This window comes from Rhinolophus ferrumequinum, chromosome 10 (genome assembly GCF_004115265.2).
Source record: "Rhinolophus ferrumequinum isolate MPI-CBG mRhiFer1 chromosome 10, mRhiFer1_v1.p, whole genome shotgun sequence".
NCBI classification, from domain to species: domain Eukaryota; kingdom Metazoa; phylum Chordata; class Mammalia; order Chiroptera; family Rhinolophidae; genus Rhinolophus; species Rhinolophus ferrumequinum.
In genome coordinates this window covers 40,485,684-40,499,737 of record NC_046293.1, presented here as the reverse complement: position 1 = coordinate 40,499,737, position 14,054 = coordinate 40,485,684, and the positions used below count along the sequence as shown (strand labels likewise).

Sequence of the window (14,054 nt, the reverse complement as noted above, 5' to 3'; positions counted from 1 at the left end):
CCGCGCAATCGCAGGGAGAACGCGCCCTCTCGCGACCGATTCCCCGCTGCAGCTGGGCCTGGAACAAACGCCCCCTGGGCCGAGCCCCGCTGCAGCCCGGCCGGGGGCACCGGAAGGAGGCGGTGGCCAGTGGCACAACGCTGCGCGCGCGGACGGGTGAGGGGGCCGGAATGCGGGCGCGCCTATATAAGCCACGCGCGGCTGCCAGCGCCGGCCTGGGCGACGGCAGCTGAGTCGGCGGAGCGCGGGGCGCCGCGGACGCCGCCCGCGAGGACCCGGAGGGCTGAGGGAGGAGGAGGAGGAGAAGCAAGTGCGGGGTGGCGCCGTCCACCCTCGCGGCTCTCCTGGCTCCCGCCGGCTTTCGGAGGCGAGCCCGGGCTGCGGCAGCCGCAGCGCCTCGGCGGCCTCGGAGGTGAAGCCGGGCTGCGGCGGCGTGGGGAGGCGGCTGGCGCGGCGAGGGTGGGAGAGGCTGGGCGAGCAACGCCGTGGGGAGGTGAAAGGGCGTCTCGCCATCCTCGGAGCCGTGCTCTCGAGGCAGGTAGCTCGTGCGTTTTCCTCCAGCTCGGCCTCCCCACAGGCACCTGCAGAAGTGGCCCCGGCAGGTGCCTTGGCGTCGGAGGGCTGTGGGAATGGCGGGGGTCTGTGCCCTCGGGATGCCGAGTGACCGCTCCGTGGAGGCGCCTCTCGCGCGGGTCCCTGCGGGGATTTGGGATCCGAGCTGGCGTGCATGGGACCCGTTATGCCCTCGCTTTGGGGGTGCTGTTAAGGGGAGTGGGATGGATACCTCCGTCGCGCGGGGGTGAAGGAGGTGCGAGGGTCACTGACTAGGGCTGTGTCTGGCTCGCCAGGATGATCCCTTACACCGGTTGGGTGTGAGTGGTTATGGGTTAGTGTAACCAAAACAAAACCAACTTGGGGCGCTCGCGGCTGGAGAGAGTACCTCGCTACAAATGTCCAGGAGTGATGGACTTCGTTTGTAGGCCCCAGAGCAATCCGAGGGAAGTTAGCATTCTTGTTCAAGAAGCTACTCTTCAGTTAGTGAAAGAAAACTCTAAAAAAATTCGTGTGTTCGGGATTTTCTTTTAAATGCTGTCAGTGATTGGGGTTAGGGCTGGCGGTGAGGGACAAGGTAAAGAGGATCCAATGGCTGCCTTGAGGTCCCAATGGGCAGAGCTTATTTTTTGTGTGTCATTTCTTGACCACAGAAATTATTCAGAATGCGGATTACTGTCCCGAGAAGAGAGGCGCTCAGAAGCCTTTGCTTGGTTAGCAGTTCTTCCTCCGTATGTGGAACATTGAGTTTCTGGAAACATTCCCCATCTTGTAGCGTTTGCCTGCGCAAAGGCGCTAGTGCTTGGCACTGATTGCCTTAAAAGTAGTGAGATGAAGCGCGGTCTCTAAAGCACCATCGCGTTTTGAGCTCACTTCTGTGGAAGAGAATTTTGAGGGAATGGGTCTAGACTTTGCAGGGAAGGTAAAGCCTGGCTGTCCCTCTAGTCCTAATTTACTTAACTTTTTATTTTTCCTTCCCTCCTTCAGCCTCATCTGTTTCAATGGTGCAACTCTCTTCATCTCCTTCTGGTTACCAGTCACCTTCAGGCCATTCAGAGGAGGGAAGAGAGGGCAATATGAAGTCAGCCAAGCCCCAAGTGAACCACAGTCAGCATGGGGAAAGCCAGTGGGCTCTGAGCCCCTTGCAGTCCTCTCTCAGTTCCGCTGCTTCTCCTTCCCAAGCATATGAGACCTATATGGACAATGGACTCATATGCCTTAAACACAAAATTAGAAACATCGAGAAAAAGAAGGTAACTTTTTTTTTTTTAATCCACCTGGGTATATATATGCACCATCTTAAATAAGGGTTAAGGAACTGATGTCTTGGCTTTCAATCAGGGCTCATAGGTATTACTTCTTAAAGATGTAACTAACCTTGGGATTTAGCTGGCTGAAAACATATAAGCAAGCTAAATATTGGATATATTAAACTTTCTGTGTTTGATTTGTCAGCATAACTGAATAAAAATATCCTTCTTGGTAAAATTATGCATGTTACTATTGAAATACTTGAAGAGCTAGCCACTTTAGACCAGATTAATTCCTTGAGTGTAGTATTAATGTTTCTTTTTATAGATCGCCTGTTTTTTTTTTTTTTAAACTTATTTTGCTTGTGACTTTCTGCAGCAGTTGATTTTGCAGTATAGCTGCTGCAGTCATTGGAAGCTTTAACGATGGTAAAGCCAGAACATGTTTTAGCACTAATTTTTGTATTGCTAGGTGATCATTTAAGATTAGTAGGTGAAAGCATTGTAGAGAGCCTTGCAAGAGACTCAGGGTATAATCAGCTTAACGTGACAGTAAATGCTGATGTAAAGATCCAAATCATTCCTCTCATTTCCTGAGTCATGTAGCCTGTGAAACAGTACTGCACGTTGCTTTGTTGTGTCGTGATTCTCTTTGTTTGTGATAATAAGGCAGGTGATTAACGACTCTGCATCTAGGAACTCTTAAATACTTTTTTGACAAGACCTAGTTAAACCTTAGGAAAGTTGCTTTTAATGGAGGAGCGTAAAGAGACTTTTAAGAGTTTGATTGACTGTTTCTTTTCCTTTTTTTTTTTTAAATTTAAAAACTACACAGTAGGAAGGCAGTGAAGGTAGAAGAAGGGCCAGTAACTAGTAGCTTCTCTGTAGCCCTAGCTCTCACCAGTTGTTTTTTGAATGCATGTAGTTGATCACAAGTGTGATGAGGTGAGCGTGCCTGGGTCAGCACAAATTCCCTGCCGCTATGGGAAACTAGTCAAAGCAGGATCTATTGATGGTGAATCATTAATATCTTCCCCCAGCGTGAGGAACTACGTATACACAGGGTGACAAACAAATATGTACAAATTTTAAGAAAGGAAAAAACGGTATTAAAATTGTAATACTTAATATATACCGATAACAAAAGATGAATGCAAGTCATGTGGATACATTTTTTTGGCACCACTGGTATATATATACTTATACTCTCTAGCTGAATTTAATACTACCTCTTTGATGAATACCTGTCTGACAATACCAATGCTTTAGTTTCAAGCTTCTGGGAATGCATTTTAAAGCTATAAAGCCAAATGGGAGGAGCCTAAACATTGCTTTGGGAATACCATGGTGGGTCACGTCGTTTTTATGGGGACAATAAATGCAATTTATTTGTCATGTATTTACTTAAATATCAAATTTAATATGAAAAATAGCTTCAAGTTGAGGCTACTATAATGCTAGAAAAGAAATTATTTACATTTCTGTACTTCCATTAGGAAGTTTCCTATAGGACAAATGCCACATAATTCAACAGGTAATTAATAGTTTGAGCATGGCATTAGAGCAGGATTTATCAGCCTCGGCACTATTGACATTTTGTGCCAGTTAATGCTTTGTTCTGTGGCCTGTTCATTGTGGGATGTTTAGCAACATGCTGGTCTCTACACAAATGATGCCAATAGCATTCTCCTCCCCTTCCCATCCCCCAAGCTGTGATAACCCGAAGTATCTCCAAATGTTGCCAGATATCCCTGGGGGACAAAATTGCCCCTGATTGAGCACCACTGGGTTAGGGTCTTACGATTGACTAGTTAAGTGTTTATCGTCTAAGTATACGTGGAGACTATTAAGAGAGAAGGGTTTTATTACTGCTTAACTTTTATAATTCCAGACTAATGTAATTGTATGTTTTTTTCCCTGAATGGAGCTCAATTGCAATTACTCCCTGCCTTGTAGTAAAATGGTATTTTTGAAGATTGATAGCTTACTTCCAGAACTTTGTTTTCATAAGAAACAAAGTCTAGTATTTGTTTCAGAATTTTATATCAGGCTAGATAACAGATACACGTTTCTCTTTTGTAGCTCAAACTGGAAGATTACAAGGATCGCCTGAAAAATGGAGAACAACTTAATCCAGATCAATTGGTAAGTGATTTATGATCCTTTGGTCAGACTTGCTGGTTTTCTTTTCTTAATAAAACTCTAGGTGGATTTGGTGAGATCAAAGATTTGATAAGCCAAAAAAGATAAGTGACATCTGGCCTTTTTTCCCCCCCTAAACCTAACTGTAAATATTAGACTTTAAACCTTTTAAAAACATTGTTTAACTTGTCCATGGTATACCTGATAATTGCAAATTTTATCTGATTTGGTGGAGGAGAGTATTAGCAATATGGAAATTAAAAAAATAATCTCTCATTTATGTTTGCCATTTTGACCTGATCACATCTGGCTAAGAAGGGACAAAATTAATCTAAAAGTTATTTGATCTAGATTGTACATCTATTGTCTTTTATCTTGTTCAACTAAGATTTTTGGTTGTGTATCATAGATACTAGCATTCAAGGATTTTTCCCCTGCCATATTGACTCTTCTTCACTGGCCCAGAATTTTTGTAATGTAGTAAATTATAATTTTGCTGAGGCGCAGATTTGAATTGTGTGAGCTCTGAGAATGATGTGCTCACATAGCTGGTGAGAGAACTTAGCTGAACATTCAGCATTTCAACATGGCTTTGTTTTCAAGTAGTCATTATATGTCCAATAACTTTTAAAGTGGTAAAACTTTTCTTTGTGTAAATATCCTTGAAAGAAGTGTTCTGTTACAGTAGTATTGTTGATTTTTGGAAAGTATGGTGTGGGGGTGGATAGGTTGGTGGTAGCTCAGGTAGCTCTCTAAGAAATGCCAAGGATGTGCTATATTTCAGAGCTCCAGACTTTAATCTCAGTATTTCTTTACCATCTTCATAACCATAGTATTAACTTTGATTTCTCTTTTGAGAAATATGCTGATAACTGCCAAATTTATATTATCAATAGATTAGTTCTCTGAACTCTAGATTCCTATGTCCAGTTGCCTATTTGACATCTGATGTCACCCTGCCCCTCCCCCCCCAGACCTGTACCCGCTTTAATTTTAGTTACGTCAGTTAATGGCTTGATGGGCTAGAAAATGGAGTTGCCAAAAACCCTGGAGAATTTCTCATCTTGCTCTTCATACCTTCCATCTAGTCTATCAGCAAGTTTGATAAGTACAACTTTCAAAATAAATCTAGAAACTGATTATTTTTCATAAATTTCGCTTCTATCATCCAGGTCCAAGCCCATCATCTTTCATGTGCGTTTCTGTAATAGCTCCCACCCAGGCTGTGCTGTTCTTTCTCTCCAAGTCTATTCTCAATATAGTAGCCTCAGTAATCCTGTTCAAATGCAAGTCAGATGGTCATTTGTCTGTTCGAAAGTTCCCACTGGTTCCCATCAAGGTGGCAGAATGTCCTTACTATGGCCTAGAAAGCCCTACCAAATATGCTTTCCACTTCCTTTTAAATCTTTATTGCATTTCCTATCCTTCTCTCCCTTTTTAGCTTCAAGCCAGTTACACTGGCCTTCTTGCTGTTCTTCAAACATCCCATGCACACACCTACTTCAGGGCTTGTGCACATGTTGTTTCTACTGCCTGGGATGCTGTTCCCCAGATGTCTAAATAGCTCGATTCCCACCTTCCTTCAGCTTTTAATTTGAAGGTCATCTCAGTAAGGCTTGTCCTGGCAACACGATACCTCCATTTCCCCATTTACACTCCTTATACTTCTTTTCCTTGCTTTAATTTTCTTTATAGAAGACTTCTCTGACAAACTGTAAAGTTTTACGCTATTTGTCTCTCCTTCCCTTACAATGGAAGTTCTATTAGAACATTTGTTCAATGCTGTTTTCCTAGTGCCTAGAATAGTGTATAGCATATAGTAAACATATAGATTATTACATATAGATTTGCTAAATATAAAATGATTGAATATTAGGTTTTTAAATGTGATTAAGTGTATAGTTTGTGGTACTGGTGAGAAATAACATTTCCTCATACAAGCAGGATATATTTAAGGCAGAAATTTAGAAAAGGCAGATAAATCAGAAGAAGAAAAATCTATAATCTGACCTCTCAGAGAACTGCCATCAGTAGTGTAGTATTTAACTAAGGAGCTCTAAGTTTAGTTTTTAAAATTGATAATAATTTACATGGTTCAGAAATTAAGAACTATTACAAAAGATGCAGTATTTTTTCACCTTGTCCTTCCTCTGTTCAGTTCTTATCTTACAGAATAATTGACTGCTGATTCTTATATATCTGTCTGGTTTCTTTAAGCCTATATAAACAAATATTCTCCCTGCCTTCTTTCTTTCCATTTTCTATAAAATTTAGCTTAATATAGATACTATTGGGGCTTTTATTTTTGCTTCTTCCTTTAAAAAAAAATAGACTTTAGTTTTGGGCAGTTATAGGTTCACAGCAAAACTGATCAGAAAGTATAGAGAGTTCGCATATGTCCCCTGACTCCATATATGCATGGCTGCCTCCACTACCAACATTCCTTACCACAGTGGTGCATTTATTATAATCGAACCTACATTACCACATCATCACCCAAAGTCCATAGCTTACATTAGGGTTCATTCTTGGTGTTGTACGTTCTATGGCTTTGGACAAATGTATGATGACATGTATCTACCATTATAGTAACATACAAAGTATTTTCACTGCCCTGAAACTCCTCTGTGCTCTGCCTAGTCATCCACCCCTTCCTTTTTAAATATTGTGTCAGTGTTCCAGTGTTTCCCTAATACATGGTCTTTAAAGTTTGGTTGAATTGTACTGTGAAACTATCTGGGCCTGTTTGTTTTTTGGTGGGGGGAGTGGGAGTTCTTTGAAAATATTCTCTTTTTTTCCCTTTGGATATTTATATATTTAGATTTCTTTTTATTTTTTTGGAGTCAACTTTTCAAAACTTTTCCTTGAAATTCACTTATTTCATTCCGTTTTAAAAATGTATTTGCCAATATTGGGGCAAAGTAATTTTTTGTAAACGTCTGTTTCTGTTACTTTCTGTTTATTTCTAATTTTGTGTGGTGTATTTCCTGAGTTTACTCTTAAGTTAGCTAACGGTTTTTGTTTTTCTTTAATTTAAGCCAGCGTTTGGATTTATTTTTTCTCTTTTTCTGCTTTTCTTTGATCTATTTGCTTCATTTTCTAACTTTGAGCTGAGTGCTCAATTTATTTGTTTTCTTTTTCCCTATTGATATGTATTTAAGGCTGTGAATTTTCCTTCAGGCATTGCTTTAAGTGTATTCTATAGGTTTGATACTGAATTTTCAATATTTTTGGCTAGAAATTTTGTAATTTCAGTTTGTAATTACTCTTTAACCCAATAGATATTTGTAATATTGTAAATAAAGCTTTCTATGATCTGCATGGTTATTGTAACCTCTTTTAGTAGCAACTGTTAAGTCATCTATCAAGGCAAAGCTATAGAGTAATAAGATTTCACTAAGACTGCAAACATAAATCTAGATTTCTCCTTTTAAATAGTAAGGAGAATGTCTTAATGATGTTTTTTAGAGTTCCATTCGTAACTTTAATATCTATTTTGGTTCTTATCTGGATTTGAAATGGAGAACCGAGATTTTAAGTGAGTGCTTGAGCAAAAGGCAAGGGGCACTTGATGCTTTCGGCTCCACTGAAGTTCTTATTGTTAAAGAATGAGGATTTGGTGCCCATGTTGCTAAACTCTGACAGATTTGTAGTTTAAAAAAAAAAAATCACATTTTTGTATGAAGAATGTTTGGAGATGGTAAGTGTGGATGTAAGGAGACTAAATAAGGGTTGGTTGTAGTCTAGGTCAGAGATTATGGGAGCTGGTACTTATAGAGTGGTAGAGGGGTTTGAGTAAAGTAGGGGGATTGGAGAGGTAAAATCAACATAGCTTGGTAACTGGATGTAGGATTAGAGGGAAGAACCAAGAGAGGTTTCCAGGTTTCTAGCTTGAACAGTTGGATAGATGGCAAAACACTTTATTGGGCTTGGAAACACTGGGGGTGAAGAAAGTTTTGTGAGGGTGGGATACAGAGCTCAATTTTGGATTTTAATGTGTCTGTGAAACATTAAGTGGTGATGTCGAGTAAGTGTTTAAGATCCAGGTCTGGAACCTACAGAAGTGTGGTCTACAGAGAAGTTTTACATCCCTCCGAGAACTGGTCTTCGAATAACAGTGTTTCATTCAGTGTTGTTTCATTATAACATTGATGAGAAAACAAATTAATTCCTGGCCAGGGCCACTGTCTGGAGTTTGCATGTTCTCCCCATGTCTGTGTGGGTTTTCTCTGGTATTCCAGTTTCCTCTCACATCCCAGTAATGTGCACGTGAGGTGAACTGGCATGTCTCCACTGTCCCAGTCTGAGTGTGGGTGTGGATGTGAGTCTGCTCTGCAATGGAAGGGCATCTGGCCAGGGTTGCTTCCTGCCTGGCACCCTGAGCTTCCAGGATACGCTCCAGCTTCCTGGACCCTGAACTGGAATAAGCAGGTTGCAACATCATTCTCTTACTTGTTTTTATTGATCTTTCTTAAATGAATGTATAGCTCACATTTACTTCAGTATTTAATGTCAGAAGTGTTTGGGGTCTTTATTTAGAAGTTTGGTTATGTTTTCGTGATCAGAAATATGCTGTAGGAACTTGTTTATATCAATTAGCCTTTGGGAAAGTTCATTTCATTATATGTTGTTTCACTTAAAGTTGCAGTTTCCAAGAACCTAATTGATGATGATAAGTGAAGACTTACTGTACTATGGCTCTGTTACCTGTGCATTCTTGGTTCTGTAATTGGAAGACCTCTCTACCTTTTTATTATGAAATATATGTTCCAAACAAAATGTTACATATAAGTTATAACGCTTAACAAAGCCAGCATCAGAACCCACCCCTCAAGTAGTACGTTACCAACGCCGTTGGAGCGCCTTCCCACTACTTTCTCTTTCCTACAACTTGACAGTGAATTTTCCCCCCTCATTCCCCTGCTTTTATTTTAATAACACTTTTTGTTGCTCTTAAATCTGTTAGAGTTGCTCTTTTGTACCTTATAGTAAATGTATCATACTATATATTCTGTAGTTTGCCTTGTTCTTACTTTAGGATTTTTATGTTGATGCAAGTAGCTATATTTCATTTGCTTTTCTCTACTTAGTGGTCTGTAAATGGATGTTTGAGTTGCTTGCTATTATTTTTTTGGTATTCTACTTTGAGCAATCTTATAGGTGTTATTGAGACACAGGTGCAAGATGTTTTTCAGGTTAATACACTTATCATAGTGAACATAGGTAAAAATGCCAATCTGTTTTCCAAAATTATTGTACCAATTTTGGCTAATACTGTTAGCACATAGGAATTCCTATTGCTCTATACCTTTGTAAAGACTTAGTATTATCAGGCTGGTTTTCAAAACAGCTTTATAGTGGTAGCATATACATATAAGAAAATTAACCCACTGTAAGTGTAGAATTCAATGAATTGTAGTAAATTTGTAGACTTGTGCAACTATCATGATAATCTAGTTTTAGAACATTTCCATAACCCCTCCCAGTTACCTTTTGTGCCCTTGCTTGCTTTCTATCTCTACAAATTTGTCTTTTGTGGATATTTCATATAAAATAGTCTTCTCGCGTCTGGTTTCTTTGACTTGGCATTATGTTTTTGAGGTTCGTTCATGTGATAGCATGTCTCAGTAATTTCATTTCTTTTTATTGCTGACTACTATTTCTTTGTATGGATATACTACATTTTGTTTATCCATTTACTGGTTGCTGGATATTTGGATTATTTTTATTTTGGGCTATAATGAATAATGCTGCTATAAAAATTTTCATACAAGTCTTTATGTGGACATAATATTTTCATTTTCTTTGGGCAGATATCTAGAAGTGGAGACCTATACTATTCTAATTATGGAGGTTTTATAATACATCTTTATCAGATTGGATATGTTCCCCACCTTGTTCTGTTTCATATTAGCCCTTTGTTCTTCCATATGGATTTGAATTAGTTTAAGTCCCGTAAAAAACCTAATCCTTCTCTAATCATCAACTTTGTTCATCTGTGAAATCTTAAAAAAAAAATTTGTCCCTTTAAGTTTATAATATTTCTCTTAAAATTTTAATTAATTTTGTCTGTTATAGGTAATTGTTTACAAGTCTTTCCTACCATAGTATAAATGTCTTGAAGTTGCTTCTTCATCTGTGTGATCCTCATGTTGCTGCTTGTGTAATATATTTGAGTAGTAAATAAATATTGACAAAAATCCTGTTGGCTCAGTGCTCTTAAAACCCACAAGCCTCTCTGACTTTACACTTTATAGGTAGGGACTCAGTCCTGTTGTTGTTGTTATTGTCCAGATTGCTGGTATAAAAATTGAATTTTTAAATTCAACTTTATATAACTTGTACTAAATACTCTTCCTACTTTATTGAGTATGTATAGTAAACGGCTAGCTCATAAAGTCTTAAGTCTCATCTTCTGTTTTTTAAGGAGCGCTATTTTGACATATTTATACTTAGAATTTCATTGAACTGATGTTTTCTTCTCCTGTTTGGTAGGAAGCAGTAGAGAAATATGAAGAAGTGCTACATAATTTAGAATTTGCCAAGGAGCTTCAGAAAACCTTTTCAGGACTGAGCCAAGATGTGAGTATGTTTTCTCTTTTTTTTTCCTGAAACCAGGAAAAAAAACCACTGATCTTGAAGAAATTGTCAGGGTCTAATATTGGGGTTTGGTTACCATCCATCTAATTCCTGCTAATATTTTATTGTGGATGGGGGTTGACGATAGCTACTCCAGAACTAGTTTTTTCTGATTTCTGGAGCCTCAAGAGAACACAAATGGTATCTGAATATGAGACATTGTGAATAAAGTATTAGTTATCTAATGCGTATTATTTCAGTATGGAATTATAGAAATCACTGAGAAGAGAATAAAAACTATTTTTATAGATGCATTTATTAAAGATGTTTTGGGATATAGGCCTGTAAATTTACATACTGCAGGCGTGTAAGTTTATCATTGTTTAACATATTAGGAAACAGAATTGGTAGAATCTTCTTGAGACCATGGCAGTTATTACATTGTTTTTGTACGCCTGAAATTAAAAATAAATAAATAAATAAATAAATAAATAAATTTATGATTCATGTTAGAGTTAGTCTGACCTCACTGCTTGTTAGGTTCTCTATGTTGGCAATTCAAACTTTTATCTCTGACAAATTTAATCAATAATTAATATGAAGTCTTTTTTTTTAATTTTTTTTTTTTATTGGGGAATATTGGGGAATGTGTGTTTCTCCAGGGCCCATCAGCTCCAAGTCATTGTCTTTTAATTTAGTTGTGGAGGGCGCAGCTCAGCTCCAAGTCCAGTTGCCATTTTCAATCTTAGTTGCAGGGGGGCGCAGCCCACCATCCCATGCAGGAATTGAACCTGCAACCTGCAACCTTGTTGTTGAGAGCTCACACTCTAACCCAACAGAGCCATCTGGCTGCCCAATATGAAGTCTTAAGCATTCATTAATGAAGTATCCTTCACTGTTCCAGAATCTTAGTTAGAAGGCCCTTTAAAGGTCATGTTCTAACAACTAAGGAAATGTTTTTATAAATTCATTTCTGGCATGGGGAGCATGTCTCACAAGATAGTCTCTTCTATGTTTTGGATATTTTCTTCTTGTATGGTGAACTGAAATTCTCTTCTCTGGCATCATCTCTTTACCTACCCTCCCAGCAAGCCAAAGCATCATTTCTAGGCTGAAGATACCTACCATCTAAATCCTTGTAATTACAGTCCTGAGTTAATCTCTTCTGGATGTCTACCTTAATTAACTCTTAAAGGTAGTGTGTAAATCTAAAATAGCCTGATATAGAGCCACTACCTTCTGTTAATGTAAATCTGAGATGGTATAAGCTCTTTTTTGTCAACCATAGCATATTTTAACTCATATTCACTCATATATCACTTAATTTTCATACTTTCTGTTAATTCCACAGTTATTAAATATTTCTAGGCTATTTTAGATAATACTTTTACGTCAATTTTTTTCTTGTATAATTGATTTTCCACAACACCGCCCACCCCAATATGTTAAGTTTATTTAGTTTTGGTCCATTGCTCTATAAAAAGATTTTTCATATCTTCCCTCTGTTTGGATGATTGTAAGTACACTTTTATAATACTTAAAAATTTTTCCATTAACATTTTTTACTCAGTTACCCTATCAAATTTTAGTTTTCCATTCACGTGTTTATTTTTTCAATGTATGATGTTTTTTCTTTAAAAAAAAACCCCAAAAAACACTTTTCACGTGCCAGGCACCTAAGAAAGTCTACTTGATTTTTACAGTAATCTAAGGATTAGATATAAATAGCTCCACTTTTTTCAGAGAAGGAATCTGAGTCTCAGAACAAAATGAACTTTTTTAAAGTCACATGGCCAATAAGTAGTAGAATTAAGGTTGGGCCCTTACTATTGATACTTTTCACTCCTAAAACCTGTGTTCTTTACTTTATACCATAGACATGGTATCTATTTACATGGTCTTCTACTGTTATATTCCAGAGGTAGCTCACAACCCCACCAAATTTTGTTATCTATGAGATTATTTTTTCTTATTTGTACTGTGGATTTAGTTTCACTTTAGGCAAGGTGCTGAAGTATTTTGGAGGGTGCCTTAATGAGTCAAGACCCCAAAAGTCTCTCTTCTTCTATGATAGCCAGTTTTGCAAATTGTGAAACATTTTCTTCTTTCCTTTCAAACTAAAGTTGGAAGCCTTCCTATTCGGCTCAGCCACATCTCTCATTTTCATGATATGAGTGCTGTCCCTGGTGGAGATTTATCATTCTACATCATGGTTCAGAAAATAAATTTTATTCTTTAATACTATTGGTTGATAGTGGTCTATATGTCATAACTTCTTCTTTCCAAACCAGCCCTCAACTGGAAGAAGAAAAGAAACTGTAACCTGACTTCTCAGTTTCCACATGCTTTCTTACTTGATACTTGATTGATTCAACAAATTTTTGAGGTCCTGTCATGTGGCAGGCTCTATGCTGGGCACTCATGATATATTGGTGAACAACAGAGATATAGTCCCTGTCATCATGGATTTGAAGCCGAAGGGGGTGGTGCGGATAAATAAAAAGATAACCATTTAATGTAATAGATACTTTGCTAGGGGAAGTTCAGGGTGGCATGAGCCCATAAGAACACCTAATCCAACTTTGGGAGGTCGCTAAAGAGAGATCTGAGGTAATCATGTGATATAGTCCTGAAGGTGCCATTAGCATCAATTGCCTTTCCATATAATATCATGAAACTGCCCAAGAGTGTCCCATGGTATTGGATAACTAGAATTGCCACCTCTTTACTCTTTCCTCCTTTCAAGCAGAAACTAAGAATCCTGTAGTTTTAGTAAGTGTTATTGGTGTAAGTCCGTATTGAGGTCTTGGAAAAGATTTTCAGAGCCATTGCCATCCTGAATAAAATATCCTTTCTCACATAACCCTTCACCATTCACCAATCCATTCCTCATTCTCAAAATTTTTATCTTCACCCATTGTCTCTTGTTGCTGGTAATAGCACAAGTCAAATTTATTAAGTTGCTTTCATACCTGCTAGAAAGGAATTAATAATGCCATGATGAATCTTTTTCCTGAGTTCCCTCCCGCATCCCAATCTTTATCTATTAGGTTCTATGAATATACACTTCTCTTTTGTAGAGTTTTAAATACTGGCGCTATATCAAAGTAATTTAACCCATCTATAGGAAAAAAAATCTTCCTTTAGATTTTTTTTTTCATTAATCTTCATACCTTGGAAGATATCCACTAAGACGGAAACATTACAATCAGAATAACAACTATAGGAAGAAAGACCTTTTAGGTTTCTTAGTGGAAATAAATGGTAATTTTTATTGGCTTTTTAAAAATGGGAAGCCACCTCTGGGACCCATGTATTATGTCAGACTTTAAGGTATTAGAGTTCTGAGCTTTAGCGTAGACTCAAGGCTGCTCAGTATACACACACATTTATTTGAGGAAAAATTTATGTTTCACTAATTTTCCATAAATGTTTTGTCAGCTAAACATTGGAAGATACAGCTCTATCCAGACTGACAGACAATTATGAAAATATCTCTTAATTTTACTTTTGAAACAAACATGTTTGCTA

General features: G+C 38.2%; 1 protein-coding gene and 1 long non-coding RNA gene across 13 annotated transcripts in view; one reads left to right on the top strand and one right to left on the bottom strand.

Annotated features, from left to right (window-relative positions):
- Positions 1–28: 28 nt before the first annotated feature.
- CAPRIN2 (caprin family member 2) overlaps positions 29–14,054 on the top strand; it is a 40,428-nt gene continuing 26,402 nt past the window's right edge. For 9 of the 12 annotated variants that reach the window (XM_033116679.1, XM_033116681.1, XM_033116680.1 and 6 more), the window contains exons 1-4: positions 288–412; positions 1,540–1,805; positions 3,885–3,947; positions 10,440–10,526. In XM_033116679.1, the coding sequence (XP_032972570.1) occupies positions 1,554–1,805; positions 3,885–3,947; positions 10,440–10,526 (402 nt within the window). In that variant the 5' untranslated portion in view covers positions 288–412; positions 1,540–1,553. The other 3 variants (XM_033116682.1, XM_033116688.1, XM_033116677.1) reach the window with 2 other exon arrangements.
- The window catches only part of LOC117028302 (uncharacterized), a 39,887-nt gene continuing 36,674 nt past the window's right edge, over positions 10,842–14,054 (bottom strand). The window contains exon 3 of the long non-coding RNA XR_004424108.1: positions 10,842–10,978. This is a non-coding gene — a long non-coding RNA (uncharacterized LOC117028302). The remainder of the gene's footprint in view (positions 10,979–14,054) is intronic.